General features: G+C 51.9%; 1 protein-coding gene across 3 annotated transcripts in view; it reads right to left on the bottom strand.

The window, feature by feature from the left end:
* Window positions 1-1,684: 1,684 nt before the first annotated feature.
* SRGAP3 (SLIT-ROBO Rho GTPase activating protein 3) overlaps window positions 1,685-16,805 on the bottom strand; it is a 129,755-nt gene continuing 114,634 nt past the window's right edge. For 2 of the 3 annotated variants that reach the window (XM_075095578.1, XM_075095579.1), the window contains exons 16-22: window positions 13,746-13,851; window positions 13,240-13,467; window positions 11,659-11,738; window positions 8,602-8,782; window positions 7,884-8,033; window positions 7,187-7,514; window positions 1,685-4,936 (exon numbers count right to left, since the gene is read on the bottom strand). In XM_075095578.1, the coding sequence (XP_074951679.1) occupies window positions 4,520-4,936; window positions 7,187-7,514; window positions 7,884-8,033; window positions 8,602-8,782; window positions 11,659-11,738; window positions 13,240-13,467; window positions 13,746-13,851 (1,490 nt within the window). In that variant the 3' untranslated portion in view covers window positions 1,685-4,519. The remainder of the gene's footprint in view (window positions 4,937-7,186; window positions 7,515-7,883; window positions 8,034-8,601; window positions 8,783-11,658; window positions 11,739-13,239; window positions 13,468-13,745; window positions 13,852-16,805) is intronic. The other variant, XM_075095580.1, reaches the window with a different exon arrangement.

Below are 16,805 nucleotides of genomic sequence, written 5' to 3'. Positions count from 1 at the left end.
AGCGGTTCCTGCGCCAGGGGCTGGGGGAGCACGGAGCAGCCCTTCCCCACCAGCCCTTGGCCCAGCAGGAGTTCAACACACTCATACACCATCTTCCACAGACTTTAATTACTGCGGTTTCAGCACAGTGAGCTTCAAGGCAAAGGTTTGTTTGAAATGAAATGGAAGAATGTTCCCGTTGTTTTTATCTAAATGCATCTTATATGCATTTTAAAAGAAGAAATGACCCCTCTGAAACACGGGCTACCTCTCGGCTCATGTAGGTCAGCACAGGCCCTCCTACACCAACGGAAATGGGCACATTTACACCCCCTTGGAGGGTTTTCTTTTTTTATTGGCCTACATCTCCCCTCCCTGCGGATTTTCACCATATGCCCAGGGCTGGCTGAGAGGAAAGAGCCCATCTGTGCTCTCAGCGGTTCACCTAAACAAGCACAGCAGAGCGCACCCAGGCAGCCATGGTGAGCGACCGCGGGCCTGGCTCGCGGCTGCGGGGAGGCGGCAACCAGGAGACATGGCCAAGGGCCGCACGGCCGCCCGCGGCTCGGGGAAGGTGCTGCGGGGCTGCTGCACGGCAGCTCTCCGGAGCTCCCTGGCCACCGCGGGCAGCGAGGGAGAGGGACGCCGCAAGCACGGGCAGGGGTGCCGACCCTCGCGGCTTCTGGAGGCAGCAAATACTCTGAAACCACAGCCAACTTTTTTTGAGAAAAGTTACGCAGTTTTATTCAACAGGATGAGTCCACACCCAGCCAGTGGCTTCATCTACATGGCATCATCAGCATACATGACAGAGGACCCACTCAGACACTCTAGCTGAACGGCATCTCACCATACGTTACACAGACAACACCAGAGGAGGAGGACAACCGTTACAGAGGGCAGCCAGCCGGCGGTTTCCTTCGGCTTCCCGGCGTAACCAAACCCATCCCCACCAGACTACGCAGCCCAGCCACTCGGAAGCAGATCAGACTCGGGACACCTACTGCCGCACCGCGAAAACCACAACACCGCTAGTTAAATAACACAGTCCAGGGTTTACAAAAAGGACCTACCAGGGGTACTTCAGCCTAAAGAAAGTGCACCGCCATCGCCACCCCGGGGACCGGCACTCTTGCGCGCTGCTGAAGGGTCGGTACAGAGGAGATCGGCGTGGGTGCCGTCACCTTCGGGTCAGCACCGTCGGAGGCGGCGCCAAGCCCCGGGGAGGGTGGGCAAGCGCCGAGCTGCCCCGTGGCCCAGAGGCGGCCGCAGCACCACGGGATGGGGCAGGTCTGCGGGGACCCGGCGGGGTCTGCAGGAGCCCACCTGGAGGTCGGCACTCGCTCTGCACAGCAGAGAAACAACTGCTCCGTGAAGACGCCCTCCTCTCGGCTGCCACGTCCCTGAGGAGGGTCTGCGCCTGCACCCGTCCCCCGGACCCTCGCCCGGTGGGGCCTCACCGCCCGCTCACGTCAACTGCTCGGCCCTAAGCTTTCACTGTGAAGGCTCTGTGAACTCTCCGAAGCCGACAGTCTTTACGCCTTTAGAGAGGTATCGAGGATCAGGGTAAAGTCACTCATGAAACATGAGCAGGTTCCAGTTATGATGCTCCTACAATGTACGTGTTTCAATTTTGTGCCAAGTTAGTTTACAGAAAAATACATTTCTTCCCTTAAATTTACAGTAGTTAAAACTACAATTTGAATACCATATTAAAAAGGGGTAGTTTATTCTCAACAAAATGTCTTGGTTTTCTTTTCTTTAAAAAAAAATTAAAAAGGACTTTAAAAGCAATCACCCCCAGCACAACGCAACTGTACAAAGGAAATCATTATGCGTCCAGCTCCTAGGACGTTAACTCCAAGCATTTGTTCTGGTGCTCAAAAAGGCACTTAAAGATAAGAAAACAATTGTATTAAAAACCCACAACAAAACAAAACAGAGGAAAATGAAACGCAATAATTTAATAGACACTGGAACTTGTACCATATCTTCAAAAGTAAGAAGGGAGGGGGGGAAAAAAAAACCCAATAAACATGGTTTTGCTATCAAGTCATCTTTGAAAGTATATAAAAAAAACCCCAGAAAACCAGCAAAGTGAATGTTCTCCAGGAACTAAATGGAAAAAAAAAAAAAAAAGGAAAAAACCAAGAATTACTGGCAATGACTATGCGGCTCTCGTGCCAAATGGGTTTTCTTCCCTCCCCCTAAAAGCACATTTGCTGGTTCATTACTAGACCAGACTGACAGACTGTTTGAACATCTGCTGCCCGTAATGACAGAGGCATTGACCTCAGGGTTAGCCTAAGTTAGGAACGGGGGAAAAATTATGGAGAAAAATAAACATCAATATGAACTAATTGTGGTAATTACAAATGTCAACAATGTTAATAGACAAGTACATAAACACCATTTCCCCTTACAGCATTATACGGAGGAACAATGACAGAATCACTACATACAGTACTTCTCCCCCAATGTACACCGAAAGGTTAGCTTTGCGGCTTTGTTTTTTTTTTTTTAATCTTTTTTATTATTACTACTATTGGGTTTTATTTTTTACATTGAGCTACCTACTAAGTGCAAAGATTTGGTGAGTGGCGTTGGCTTTCATCTAATCTTAGCCTATTTTTTGTACAGTTTACATGTTAACAGTTACTTTCCAGCATTTAAGCAAGTACAGCAATATATACACGGACTGGCAGAGGCAGGAGCCGGGCAGAGGCGGCGCGCGCGGAAGGGACACATGCTTGTGCACCGGGCACGGGAACGAGGAGCGGCCGGTCCCGCCGGGCCTGCGCCCAGCGCCGGGGCTGCGAGGTACGGGCTGGGGGCGCGGGGCGGCCGAGGCGCTGCGGGGCGCGAGCTGCGGCGGCACCGGGGGGCTCAGCCGCCTTCTGGAAGCCTGGCTGCTCCTCCGGCCGCGCGCGAGCTGGGGGCTGCAGCGGCGCTGGAGAGGAGAGGAGGATGACGGGGGGAACCAAAAAAGAAGCCCTGGGCAGGGCAGGTGGCTGCAGGATGAGGCAGGAGGGCTCGCTTCTTGGCCCAGGGACAGGCAGAACGGAGAAATGAGTGAGAGCGGGAAGAAAGGATGAACATCTACGAGCCATTAGTGCCGCTCTTCTCCGCGGCTGAGAGACTCGCGATGGCCCGTCTCACGCTGGGGCTGTACGTGATCGTGTGGAAGTGACCAAATTAAACCACGGGTCATGGCACGGAAATCTGTACAAGAAGGAAAAACTGCAGGAGAAGCACAGAGCGTCTTGAATTCAGCGCTTACAGAAGAGACCTGATTACCCAACAAAGTACCATGCAATCCCCAGCTCTTTCTGCATATTTTTTCTCTGGGTTAAATGTTCAGAGGGAAAACAAAATTGAGTTTATGTAAAAGAATCTACAACTGTTGTATTATATCGTACAGTACAGAAAGTGCAAAATATCACCCCATCAGATTGGTTCCGCATCTGATATGGTCAAATATGGCTCATGCTTTTCATGCAAGAAGACACAATCTGAATCAAGACCCTCATGTACTGCTGTGCAACTTCAAATAAAGCAACGTTGTTGTACCAAAGCCTCCTCGCCTGTTTAGTCCTATCTGTTGAGATACCATTAGTTTTGTGGTTTTTTTAAAAAAAGAAAGGAAAAAAAAAAGAAGTCTGGGGAAAGGGCAACGAAGCATCTCAAAACTGTATACGTTACTCTACATATGCTGTACCACAGGTTTGTTGCTAGTCCTTGTTCATTCTGCGATCTTCAGGGAAATGAGAGTCCTGTGGGCCCCGCGGGGCAGGCAGGGCAGCACTGCGCCCCGAGCAGCACGCCTCGCTTCCGTCCCCGCTCCGGCCGGCGCTGCTCGCCGGGGCGTCACGGCACACACGAGGGCGGCTCAGGAGTCAGCTTGAGAAGACACTCCAGCCGGCCTGACACAGTCATTTATGAACTTCCAGCTCTTCTCCATAGGCCGGCAGAGAACAAAAACCACTGTATCTTTCCCCCTCTCTTTTTTTAAATGCCAAGAGGTACAGAAAATAAATTCCAGGATTGGCCTTGTATTGCTCGATGCACAGCTGCTACATACCTCCACACACACACACGCACACAAATAGCCTGGAAAAAAACCCCAAATCAACCCAACTTCTCTAGAGAGGACATTTCAGAGCCAGTTTCTGAGGTAAATCTACTTTTTTAAAAAAAGTCACCAAATTCTGTACACTTTTTTTTTTTAATATATACTTCTACATATAGCGTGTATTCTCCAGTGCTAACACGTAGACCTGCCGTCTCCTCCTGCCGTAGGACTGCAAGCTTGGGAAGTGTGTCTGCATGGATGGGGTGTGTGCACATGTGTACATACACACACACACGTATGTACAATCAACCATCACGCCTAGGCTACACACTCGTTCCCCTTTTGGAAAGGTTCCTTTTGAGCACGGTTTTGACTTCCCACCTGGCCAAGCGAGGCTTTGCCGAGCTGCCGGCCCCGCTCCCACCATCCAGGCGCTGGCTGTCTCCACCACGTTCCCTGCGCCCCAGCCTACATGGTGCCCGATTTATCCGCCGAGCTGCTGGGGAAGAGCTTCTCGGTGGGGGTGACGGCAGGGCTGCCCACCCCCGAGCTGCTGCTGCTGCTGGAGCGGTGCTGCACCACCGGCCGCACCGGCCGCATCGGCGGGGGCCGCAGCTGAGCCCCGGCCAGCCGGGCTGACAGGGCCGGCTTGAAGGTCGTCATCATCTCTGTGGTGGAGCTGCTGCTGCGCCGCATGGCAGCGTCGGGGTCCCGGATCAGGATGGTGTGGAGGGGGCTGGCGGGCTCCGAGTTGGCGGCGCCCATCGGGGGGTTCTTCATGGGCTCCAGAGTGTCCAGGACCACGTCAGGGGCCTGCTTGGCCGTGTTCTGCCTCTCCAGCTCCCGCAGCTCGTTCAGCGCCGTGCTCATGGTCTTCTCGATGTCCTGTGAACGCCACCAACAAAGGGATGTGAGCACAGTGCCACAGCATCACCCTGCGCTCCGGCACCCCACCCCATGGAGAGGACCCCCCCCACCCTGGCATGTGTGTCTGGGGGTCTCTGACCTAAGAGAGAGCCTCCAGGCAAACCAGGAGCTTTAGGAGAAGATATAAAGCCCAAACTCTGGCCACCCAAAGACGCCCCATGTCTCCCAAGTCAACAGGAGCTTGGTTGCCAGCTCCGAACGAGCAAACCCTGAGCACCACGAACAATGCGGTGAACACCGGCCTGTGCACGTCTCCAGTGAGGCAGGACATCTCCACACTCCCCCACAGCACTGAAGCTGTTTTTTCCCCATAAAAGGAGGCCCCGCAGCCTCCGTCAAACGTATGGGACCTCTGCTGTCCCTGAGCCTACAGGGCAATGGCAGGTGTGGGGCAGAAACACACAGGGATGTATGCAGGGTGAGCAGCATGATGGCAGCTCGCCATGAGTAAAAGAGAGGCAGTGACTAGGCCTCTCCCTGTGCGGGGGGAGGCAGCCGAGGGGAGACCAGCCCCAGCCCCTCACCGCTGGCCCACCTCGGGTCGTGTCTCCTAGGCATGGCCTCCACGGGTCTGTCCACGGACATCCTCCAGAAAGTGAACCCAGTTCAACCAGAAGCGCCCATTTGAAGTAAATTAGCTAAATTGCCTACAACTGTCACGCTGATCAGCTCATTCAGAAATAGAGAGGTCCTAGTTTGGCTTCACTTAAATCTGCCTTAACTGAATTAAGGCCACTAAAACTCAGATAATGAGTGAAAAAATTCTCCCAGAGCTAAGCCTCAGGACTACCGAGTCCAGCAGTCCTACAGACTTCAAGATAAGTATCTATTTACATCAGCTGAGTGAGAATCTTTTCCAAGGTTTAAAAAACACAACCCAAAACCCAAGAAAATTGTACATATCGTGCTCCATCCTCATCATTCGCCTGTCCCTCTGGAGGCTCCTGGACCCCACAACCCTGCACTGCACCTGGGAACGTGGCCCCAGGCACCGCTACTGCCCATCAGCCCAGCCCGGGGACTTCGTGCATGCCGTTATCCTGCCCCGCGGCAGGCGTCGTGCCCCAGCTCACGCCGTCGCTCAGGGCGCGCTGTGCTACGACCATAACTCTGTAAATCGATCACACCAAGCGCAAGCTCTCGCTGGACAGAGAAGCCAGGTAGCGTGCTGCAGAGCAAGAGAACAAGGAGCATGGCTGGTGGAAAAGCAAACAGGACAGTGAGAGTTCTTCCTTTCTGCAATCATCGTCAATTATCGCACTGACAGCAGCTGATTCTATGTAAAACAGCCTGCCAAGCCCTGCGGTACTCGAGCTGCTGCCTCCCCAGCAGCTGCACCCCTCTGCCTGGGCATCACCGACCGTCCCACGGCTGCTGCTCCGGCCAGAGGGTGGCACGAAGCAAACTGCCAGGAAACTCCTGACATGGGATGCTGAACAGCCTGTCCACAGCGCCCTCAGCCCCCGGGCCCCGAGCCAGCCCAGCCCGCAGCTGATCGGCCACACTGGCGGGGGCTGTGCCTGAACGAGGTGGTCCCTGAGAGGCTGGAGAACTCTGCAGCCCGCTCCGTGAAGAGACCATTCTCCGAGATGTTAACAGGTTTGGTATAACCTGAGCAGCTCCTGGCTGGGGGCCTCCTGCCAGCAGCAGGGAGAGACCTGCAGGCTATGCCGGAGGTAACATGGATTAATGAGCACCGTGGAACCGATGGCCTGATCTGACGCTGACGTTGCATGGCTAGAGGCATCATATTGGGATGAGACTAACTTTTTGAGGTCCTGGCAGACAGTAACAAACCTGAAGCCCTGTTCTCCAAACACTGAGCATCAGTCAAATTCCGATTTGGCAAATCCAGTTTCCTCCTCCTAAGCTCCTTACGGAGCATCAGATGAAGATAATGCGCTTCCCTCCCTGCGGGAGGCGACAGCTGCCAGTGCATTTCGGTGGTGGATCGAACGTTTCTGCCTATTGTTTTGAAGAAATGAGGTATGTGGATGGAGGCAGTATCTTTTATTAGTCCAACCGATACAGTTGGAAAAGCAGGCAAGCTGTTGGCCACTCATTTTTATCTTTAAACCACTGCAGCTGCAACAGCACTGTAATTCTGAAGTGTGTGGAGATGGAAGGGGCTCTGCGGCACTACCCCAGTGACTTGTATTTTAGCCTCTCGATCCCTGGGCACCGAGAGCCACTTCACAACCCTCTTACCTCAGCAAGTGCTTCTGCTTCTAGAGATTTCTGATCTCCGAGACTACTGTGTCTAGTCGATCCACAGGTCGATCTCAGCGGGTGGCCATCAGACAAGGCCTTCCTGTCTGGGAAATTGATGCTGCCTGCACTGCCGAATGTCGCCATTCTGCGCTTTTCGGGACTCTCAATCCTGCCCCTGTTAAGAGGTATTTTGTGGGGGCTGCTAGGGCAGGCCGCTGCTCGAGGAGGAGTGTCTATGCCAGGACCCATCCCTCGGGGCGGGCTGTGGGTGTCCCCCCCGCTTCGACGGCGAGGGATAGCTGCACCGTCAGACCTCAATCTCACTCTGCAAAGAATCCATCACAAGACTAGGTCACGGTCCATCAGACGGAAAAGTGTCTGGTTGCATGCTGCAAGACAATCGCTCAGCTCTGAGAGTGCAGATTAAACCAAACTCGAGCCTTTCAGCTCCAGAAGACTAAGGCAAGAGGGAAGACAGACATTTTAGCCAGTGCCAAGAAAGGGACAGCATTGTACCTTCTTTACGCGTTAAGATCTACATTAGCAAAGCACATGAAAACCCCCTTCATGCTCATATTTATTCTGCCGTGCTTACTGGAGCCTTCCCTTCTGTCTTGCCCTACACCACACACTGACTCTCCCCACACGTGGCAGCGACCACCTCTGTGTGCAAAGGAAAATGAGAGTTTCCTACCGGCCCATTACTCCCCCAAAGCCATAGTCCACAATATGATCCGTCGGAGACTGGATGTCATTCTTGGAGGAGGCTTTATCATCCAGCAGCGGCCCGCTGCTCGCCTCGCTGTCCGCCTTCTGGCTCAGGCTGTCGGAGAACGCATCGTCCCTAGGAAAAGGAGACCCCCATCAGTTACAGGACTCTGCCCCAGGAGAGAGGCTGAGGCCCAGCCACAACGTGGAGCTGAACCCCACCACCCCAGCAGCTCCAGACTTTGTTAACAAAGAGCCGGACTAAGGCCACGACCTCAGACAGAACCTGGAGCTCGGAAAAAGCGAACATCACATATCCATATCCCCCTGTGCTGTAGTTGCCATTTTAAATAATCCAGGGACAGGACCTGTAGGAGAAGGAGCATCTGCGACGGACCCCGGGATCTGCCTACAGGCCCTGAACAACGCCAGGACAATGCACATGATATTAAGTCTGGGTCGTGCCGCTTCGAGGAGTCAATGATAGGTGGGGTTCAGGCACACTGAAGTACAGTATTCAGTGCTTGGCTTTATCAGCTTGAACAATCTCAGCCAATACATGGAGAGGCAGATGCAAACAGGTCCAGATTTCTCAAAGTCATTAAACCTCGGAAAATCTGCCCACCTATTTTAGGTGGCTAAAGCAGACCTTGTGTAGGTATGTGATCTTAACATCCTGGATCAACACACGCCATTTTACTCACATGTCTTGCACCACAATGTACTGGTGGGGTATGAGGCCATCCACACCATTATGCCTCCCTTCCCACCAGTCTTCTGATGCCCGATGGTACAGGAGGAGCGAGGCCCCTTTCTTAAAGGAGAGCTCTCGTGGAGATCGTCCAATGTAGTCGAACTTTGCTATAGCTTCAATCTGCTCCACTTCTGCAGAGGAAAGAAGCACAGATAGAGAAAAGCTTAGTTCAACAATCACGAGGACACAATAAACCCTAGAAAGAGACATCTCACCAGAACAGCAGTAATGCTGCCGTCCTAGCTTCCCCAGAGCACTGAGTAGAAACCATCTTACTTTTAGGCTGATCAATTCTTTTTGTTCTTCCAGCCTTCCTGGAATTTCTCACAGACTCACAAACTACCAGCAATTACAAAAAGCTACAGACCAGATGGGGAGTAGCTGAAATTTCCCTGTGCGCGTATGGCATCATCACCCACACTCCCATTTTCTACCTATAAAGTGATTTCTTCAGTTACAGAACCCCATTATGCCCCAGACTTGTCAAGCTGTGTCAGATACTGTGATCAAAGCCCCGTGTACCTTCTCTTCCTTTCCTTATCCTGGAGACAGTTTGGCCTTAATTATTGATGAGTAGCAAAACCCCACAGCAACGATGGGGATCCCCACAGAAATGATGACACAGGCTCTGGCCAGGCAGCTGCTCTGCATCTCGCCCCCACATCTGCAGACCTTCCCAGCACTACACCTCACCGCTTCTCCGCCTTTTCTAAACTAAGCTCTACCAAACACCAGGGATTCACGAACAGGGAGCTCAGGGCCTGAAATTCAGGAGGGCTGAGGCAGGACTTCACTTTGGGAGGCTGTGAGCACACCATGAACCTTTGAGCACCTGGCCAAGGGCATCAGAGCTGCTGGTGCACCCAAAAAGAAGCCTCGCTGGCACTGAGGGGCCCGTGGAGGAGCCCAGCTCTTCTGCAAATCTGCTTCCAGCTGGGAGCACTGAACTCCAGAGAAACTGCTGCAGCGATTGCAACGCAGCGACAGCATTTCACTCCGCGCCGGCAGGAGCAACCTGCACTCTGCCTCGCCTTGCTCCAAACCCAGGGTGAAAACGCAGGCTGCCACCACCCACCCACCTCTAGCTACTATCGGAGCCAGCAAGCAAGCAGCTGATGTACCTTGATTATCTGAAACACTCAATCATTTTAAACCCCACCTGGGGACTGGCAGACAGGCGATGACAATGCTGAACAGGGCCAATCCACCCAGTTCCTAAAGATCTGTCAAGCTCTCATTAAAACACGGGCATCTGCCTCGTCACTAACCACGGGCTCAGCATTGGCAGCAATCAGGATGCGACCCGTCGCTCTGCTCAGCCACAAAACCCACGCAGAGGAGGAGACACCAGAGGAGGACACGGGAGGTGCTGCATCAGACCCCTGTCCCGTTCCCCGCCTCATGTGGGACACGACAGGTCACTTCAGCAGACTGATTTTCCCCAGTTTAAAACACACCCCCGCACGAGCACGAGCGGCAGGGTGTTTGGGAGCACTACGGCAGGACCAATGGGGAATGCTCTGGAGGAAACGCAGCAGGGGAGGCAACCGGGAGGGCTCTCGCAGCCCTGATAAAATGTTGAGTTTCCCAGCAGGGGGGGTGCATGGGACGAGGGAGAGGCGAAGAAGGAATATGTAAATTCACAAAATAAACCTGCTCCTCTTCTCCACACTTGCGCTGCAGTTAATCACCCAGCAACTCCAATCACAGCTATTAATGTGACCACCCAAGCATAAGATTAGCTAAATGGCAGCTTGCTCTCCTTCATCTTCTAGTCCTGTCAGCTCCTGTCTGTAGCTGAAGACAGGTCCTGAGCTGCCCGGCCCTGCGGCACCCTTCCCCTCCCCGCGGTGCCAGCCAAGCCCTCCCGCCACCCGCCAGCCTTGGAAGGCGCCAGTGCTTTGTCTGAGCAGGACACATCCAAGGAAACAGCAGTCACCAGGAAAGCAGAAGAGGTGTTGAGCTCCCCAGTGCCCTTCCACAGGGCATAGTCCTGCCATTAAACAGTGTCGTGGGGTTGCACATTCGCCGCCCAGCAGGGTCTCACGGTCGCGCCTCCGGGACGCGGGATGCGCGGCGCTTCCTCCGGCTTCGGTACCGCGTCCTGGAGCAAACACGCTTCTCGCCCAGCTCTCCCAGTGCCCCCATTTCCACGCCTGCCTTGGTGAGTGCCATGAGCTTCAAAGCTTTTACTGAGAGCCCATGTGTGAGACTCCAAACTGGTTTACACAGAAGCACAGGCAGAGGCGAGCTTACAGAAAGCTGGACCTGAGCCTCCTCCAGAGCGTTACAGAACACTGATGATGCCCCAGTTGCACCCGCGCTCACAGCACGTCCTGCTTCGCCCTCTGAAGCCGGCCAGCTCCACGGGCGTGACACGAGCAGAAATGAGCAGGCAGGTACTTCATCACCAAAGGAAACAGAACGGACTGCGGGCAAAACCAGGCTGCAGCTCGCTCAAATACAGGGGCGTTTAGTTTCTGCCAAGGAGATGGCTGCTCGACGGAGCATGATCCACAGCAAAATGAAACCAGCTGAAAGACCCCCTCACTTCAGAGGGCCCACAAGGGGGCCACTCATGTTCACTGTTCTCCCCAGAGTGCACCCAAGGGCCCTGAGTGAACAGAGCTGGTCCCACACCAGCCCCCCATCTCCTGCTCTGGTGAGCCATTTCGCATGGCGCGTCCTCACCATCGCATGGCTGCACATAAGCACAGATGACAAGGAAAAGGAAAAAAAAAGTCATATATGGGATTAATGGAATCGCATAGAACAGCTCCAAAAAACCAACCACTGCACAGGTCCACGCACATCCTGTGATGAACACCTAGAAGCAACGTTTATTAATATGCCTACGCACGTGCGTCACCAAGCACCCAGAAACCTTGTCCCCCACTACAGCGCCAGATGCCAGTCCAGCCCCTAAACTGACTAGGAGCAAAGCGCACGCTGCTTTCCTGCGTGCCCAGCTTTTCCAACAGCGGCCCCATTTTCTGTCTGCGCTCACCGTCATCGCTGGTGTGTGGCTCCGTGCCATTGTCGTGGTCAACCTCATCGATGGTGCCTGGCTCGCTGTGCGGGCTGTCACTGAAATAAAATACACCGCGCTTTCAAAGAAGGAATGACATTCTGTTCTTGAGGCACTCAGCAAAAGTATGCTGTTGAGGGAAATTCTGGCCCCAGTGACACTTGAAAGAGTTATGTTTTTAGTTTCTATAGGTCAGAGATGGCCACTTTAAAGGACAGCAGATCTGTGAACTCGCTTTGAGAACAGCAGATACTCGCACCACAATCTTCAGGCCCAGAATATTGTGTTCTGTTGCTCATGCATCTTCCTCGTGTTTGGTAAAACAAATATAAAGCGATACCAAGTTAAAATGTTCCACTCACTCATTCTCAGTGAGTTTCAGTATTTTATCCTCTGCTTGCATCAGTAAGGATGGGGGCAGGTGATCAGCGTCACGGAAGATTAGGTCTCAGAAATGTATAAATTTGCACACAAATCAGTTCCAGTCTGTTCCAAATACTGGTTTGTTAAAACTCGGATCTGAGCATCAGTTTATAATTTCAGCATCCTCCAGACAAAGGTCTAATATCCCTTACACTTCCGATGTGGGAGTTTGTTTATGGGGTTTTCCTATCCTGGGCGTACCAAGTAGGGAGAATTGTGCACCAGAAACGGTGCGACGCGACGCTACCTCACACAGCCGATCCCATCCCCGGCTAACGCCAACTCATCTGCCCGCTAACGCTTACAAAACAAAAGGAACTGGAAGGTTCAGGTTAACTTTGGGCTAAGGGGTTTTGTCCATCTTACGCAATTATGATGGAACCACGGGACACTTTACTTAAAAATTCCAAACTAAGAGGAATTTGTTTAGAATTGACCTAAAATTCTATTTTGCTCTGAACACACTTCTGTGAATCTGCAGCTAAAAGCTTTTTACAAATATTAATATTCATATTGGAAGCAATTTTCTCCTTAAGCTTCTACTGAGGTTTGTAATGCTGAGTCAGCACGAGAAAAATGAAAATAAAAACTGAGTGAAACTGCCTGTGTTTCCACCAGCAAGGCTAAAATGAAAAGCAAAACTGATATATACAAGGAGATACTAATCGGTTAGGTGTGCAAAATCCTCTTAATTTTATGAAGGCATTTATAACCAAGAACCGCACTGGCAGCCTGGTATGGAGTAAGATTCTTAACCAGTGTGAAACAGCACAAGCATATAAAATACATATCACTTGCACACTTAATTCATAACATTTAACAGGAACACATGCAAAAAGGCATGCCCCTTCTGCAGAGGGGTGAATTCACCCCAGCACTGTGCTCAGCTGCCCTGATTATTAAGTCTGAGCTTCCCAAAGCTCTCCATCACACCTCATCCTCTCAGGGATCTGCTCCAAAGAGCCCTTCTCCTACACTCGTGTGAGCTGGGGTCAATTCTCTCTCTCCCAGGGATCAAGCCAAAGCCCCGCACTTTGTCACAGGTTCACACCTGACGTACAGTGCCAGAAGATAACCCTGACAAGGGGATCTGGCTTTCAGTTCTGCACACAACGAAGCCCTGCCCCCGCCCCTTACCAGTACTCCTCCCCTCCGGTCATGCACTTCTCGTAGACAGGTCCTTCCAGCTCTCTGTGGCTGGGGAAGATGCCCTCGTGGTTAATGATGATGGTTTTGATGACGTCATTGACATGGGCTTGGCAGGACACCGGATCCTGCCCATCTGGAATGTGCATCAGAGTGGGCCCGAAGCAGATGGCCAGGTTGTAGGGATCCATCATGTTCTCATCGCTGTACTGTGACAAGCTGCAAGGACAAGCGTTAGGGAGGTGCGGTGCCGACTCTCCCCGTTCGCTCAGAAAAATCTCCCGCCGACAAACCCCCACCGCCCAAGAAAGCAATCGCCACTGAGCCTCACGCCTTCCTTGCACACGCAGCCGTGGCGAGGCACGGCTGAGGAAGGAGAAAAATACAACTCTCCATGGCAATACCAAAACGGACTCGGGCAACAAAGCCAGCGAAGCCCTGAAAAAAAGGAGGGCAAGGAGAAACTCTGTGAAAGAGGAAAAAAAAAAAAGACTTACTGATTAAGGAAAGCAAAAAGATATCTCATGACAACGATGACAGCCCGGGGCAGAGTCACGATGATTTGCTGGATCTGGTGCACTCTCTCGGTGGGGTTCTCGATTTCTGGAACACATGGATAGAAAGCACGTCTTTAAACCTTCTCAGGACCAGGCAACACGGCACCAGAGGGACTTTTCCCAGGTCTAGCAGCCCACTACGCAAGGAAAACAATGGCCTGTTTCCAGATTCGATCCACTGGTCTGGCACTGAAGTGCAAGCAGAGAACTGGGCACCGTGCTCGTCCACAGGTGAATTCATACGTGCGTCCAGGTTCAGTACAAACAGCAAATAAAGACATTTCCGTGGTTTTATTTTTAAAATTAATGTTTATATGTTATTTAGTTCATTCCTCAACATCTATTCTACTCCTCAAAAGCTTGAGTCAGTATGGCACTGTAAAAATGGAGCACTGCTTGGTTTTCTAGTAGAAATTTTTTAATAAGGTTTTTATTCACGTTACTCTTGCGGGTTAACCATCAGGTCCTTCTGAGCCCTTCTGCTCCAGTCTCCTACAGGTCTTGGCGGGAGTTTAATCTGAACCGGTTCTGAGCCAGCACTGTAAGAGGCGCCTCTCTCCGCAGCAGCGTGCAAAGCCCACGGCCGCTGCCAGAAACCAGCTCCCTTCCGTAGGAAGGAGGGTGACTTGCTTTTGGTGCCAGCTCACTCGGCAGGGACCCCTGCACTGCCCCCCGCCCTGCTGCACCCCGCAGCCGGACGATGCTGAAGCCCCCGCGCAGCAGCCGCCCCTCCTCCCGCAGAGCTGCGAGAGCCCTGCTCCAGCACCGACCCGCGAGCGGGCTCAGCGCCACCGGCAGCAGCTGGCAGCAGGGGCCAGCCCCCAAAGCTACTCTCGGTTCTAAGCCAGTATCTGTTCAATATATTATGTGGTTAATCCTGTGGCTTTCCTTTTACAGAAAGCAGACAGAGAGTACCAAAGCTTTCCTGAGAGCAGCCAGCCCCAGATGCATGGAATAAGCCACATCAGTGGAGAGATGCGTACTTTATTAAGCTGGCTCAAACTTTGACATTTGCTAATCGTACTAAAATGCACTGATAACATGTAGCTGACCTGCCATGGGTTCAAAAATTCTGAGCAAAATTTGGCTTCGGTCCCAAGATTGGAAACTTTATAATATTTCATTTTGGAAATTTTTCCTTTCCAGGAATGAACTTATCCCACTGTTTCTCACTGGGTTCTCTACTTCTTCAGTTTGATTTCACTTAAAGGACATTTGTTAAAAAAAAAATCAATTAAATAAGAACTGGATAAAAACATAGAATAGATATCTGTTCTGAAACCCAGAGGAACAACTTGCCTTTTTCAGAGGAATTAACGGACTAATCATCTATCACTTGACAATACAGGCACACCCCTGAATGTACCTTTGCAAACAAAGTGCCTTTTTTATCCATCTATTTCTCATGTGCGTTTGGGAAACGCTTCCATGTAACCTCTCAGTCCTCACCGGGCAAAAGGAGAGGCCAGCCTCTCGCCTGCCGCCAGCAAGCCCGGCTTCCCCAGCGCGGCGGCAGGGAGCGATGCGGCTCTGCAGCCTGCCAGGGGCACTCGCAGGCCCTGCGACAAGCGCAGCAGCATCTGCTGCAGAAAACTCGCTCAGAACACCTTAGCAGGAGCCAGGGAAAATCAAGGTGGCTTTGTGATGCACTGCGGTGGAGAGCCCAAACTGCTCGGCTGCGTTTAACCTTCCCGCCGTAATTACACAATGAGGCAGAGCATCCTACAGCAAGGGTGGCGTTTTATTGAGCAGTGGTTCTCAAAGGAAGAAGGTTTCTTCAGTCTGTCTAGGTCGGGACACCTATTACACATCCTGTATTTATGTGGAGGAAAATCAGATGCACTCAAGGTCAGATTTTTAATGGGAACAAGGCACATTAATTCATTTTACTTCTATCCATAACTGGAAGGTAGCAAGAGCAGCAGCAAAAGAAGGGAGAGATGAGGAAAAGGAAGATTCTTGCTAAAATGAGAAAAAAAGAAAGAAAGAGAGAAGAGAATACTATCCAAAAAATTAACAGATGATGTTTGCAATGAAAAGCTCCCGAAAGCTTAATACATTGTGCAAACTGGGATTAATTAGGGATGGTTCCAAAGCACAAGCCTATCTGCAAGCACAGACAGACATCGCCAAGCACCAGGCACATTTCCTGGCACCGAAGGGGACTCGTCCCCTTCTCTGCGGGCTGTGCCCTCTCCCCACCCTGCCTGCGACAAGCCCCTTGCGGAGGGCAGCCGGAGCGAGCGCTGCAAGCCAGGCTAAAAATCCCTGCCCGGGGCACAAAACTGGGGCAGAAACAGCTTCCTTTGTTTGCCCTGTTACAGGTGTGCTGCCTGCCTTACACACCAAAACTGAAAGGCAGCAGCAAATTTCCTAAAGCTGCTATGCAGAACAACTGCTCTTGAAAAACAAGAGGAAAATCCCCTCCTTCTGGAACAAGCCCATCCCAGCGTCATTCCCCTCTAGATATCATCTGTCTTTCCTGACATCGTTAAGTCTCTAGCAGTTATGCGCATTACCATTAAGGAGGGGGGAAGGAGCTGCGAGCAGTGAAAGCCAAATGAAGGACTTGAGCACATGTTCACCAGTCAGTCCCCCTGAAGCTACCCACATACCGAGATACACGAACCCCCAACAACCCCGACACCTCTCCTGTAAAATAAAGTCATCCTGCGGCCAAAGCGCGCAACACGCTCCTCCATCATCTCTGAAACATCAAATTCATTCTGCCTTTTTCCTTTCCCCCAGGGGAGTAATTTCCACGACTTGCCAATAAATAAATGTCATCACTACTAGGTACTGAGAGAAATAAACCCCAGCTGGGACATCTGTTTCTTCAGTTGCAGAGGAAGAAGTAGAGCTGGGAGGAGAATTCAGGACAGAACAAGAAGCAACTAGGCTCTCCCCGACATCAATCCCAGACCCTTCATGATTAAAAACGCTCAGCTTCTCCCTCTGCTCACATCCCAAAGCACTTCTGGTTTTCTTCGGGATGGGAAA

This window comes from Phalacrocorax aristotelis, chromosome 6 (genome assembly GCF_949628215.1).
Source record: "Phalacrocorax aristotelis chromosome 6, bGulAri2.1, whole genome shotgun sequence".
Taxonomy (NCBI): domain Eukaryota; kingdom Metazoa; phylum Chordata; class Aves; order Suliformes; family Phalacrocoracidae; genus Phalacrocorax; species Phalacrocorax aristotelis.
Note: the sequence above shows the minus strand (reverse complement) of the source record. Positions and strands in the feature narration are given on the sequence as shown.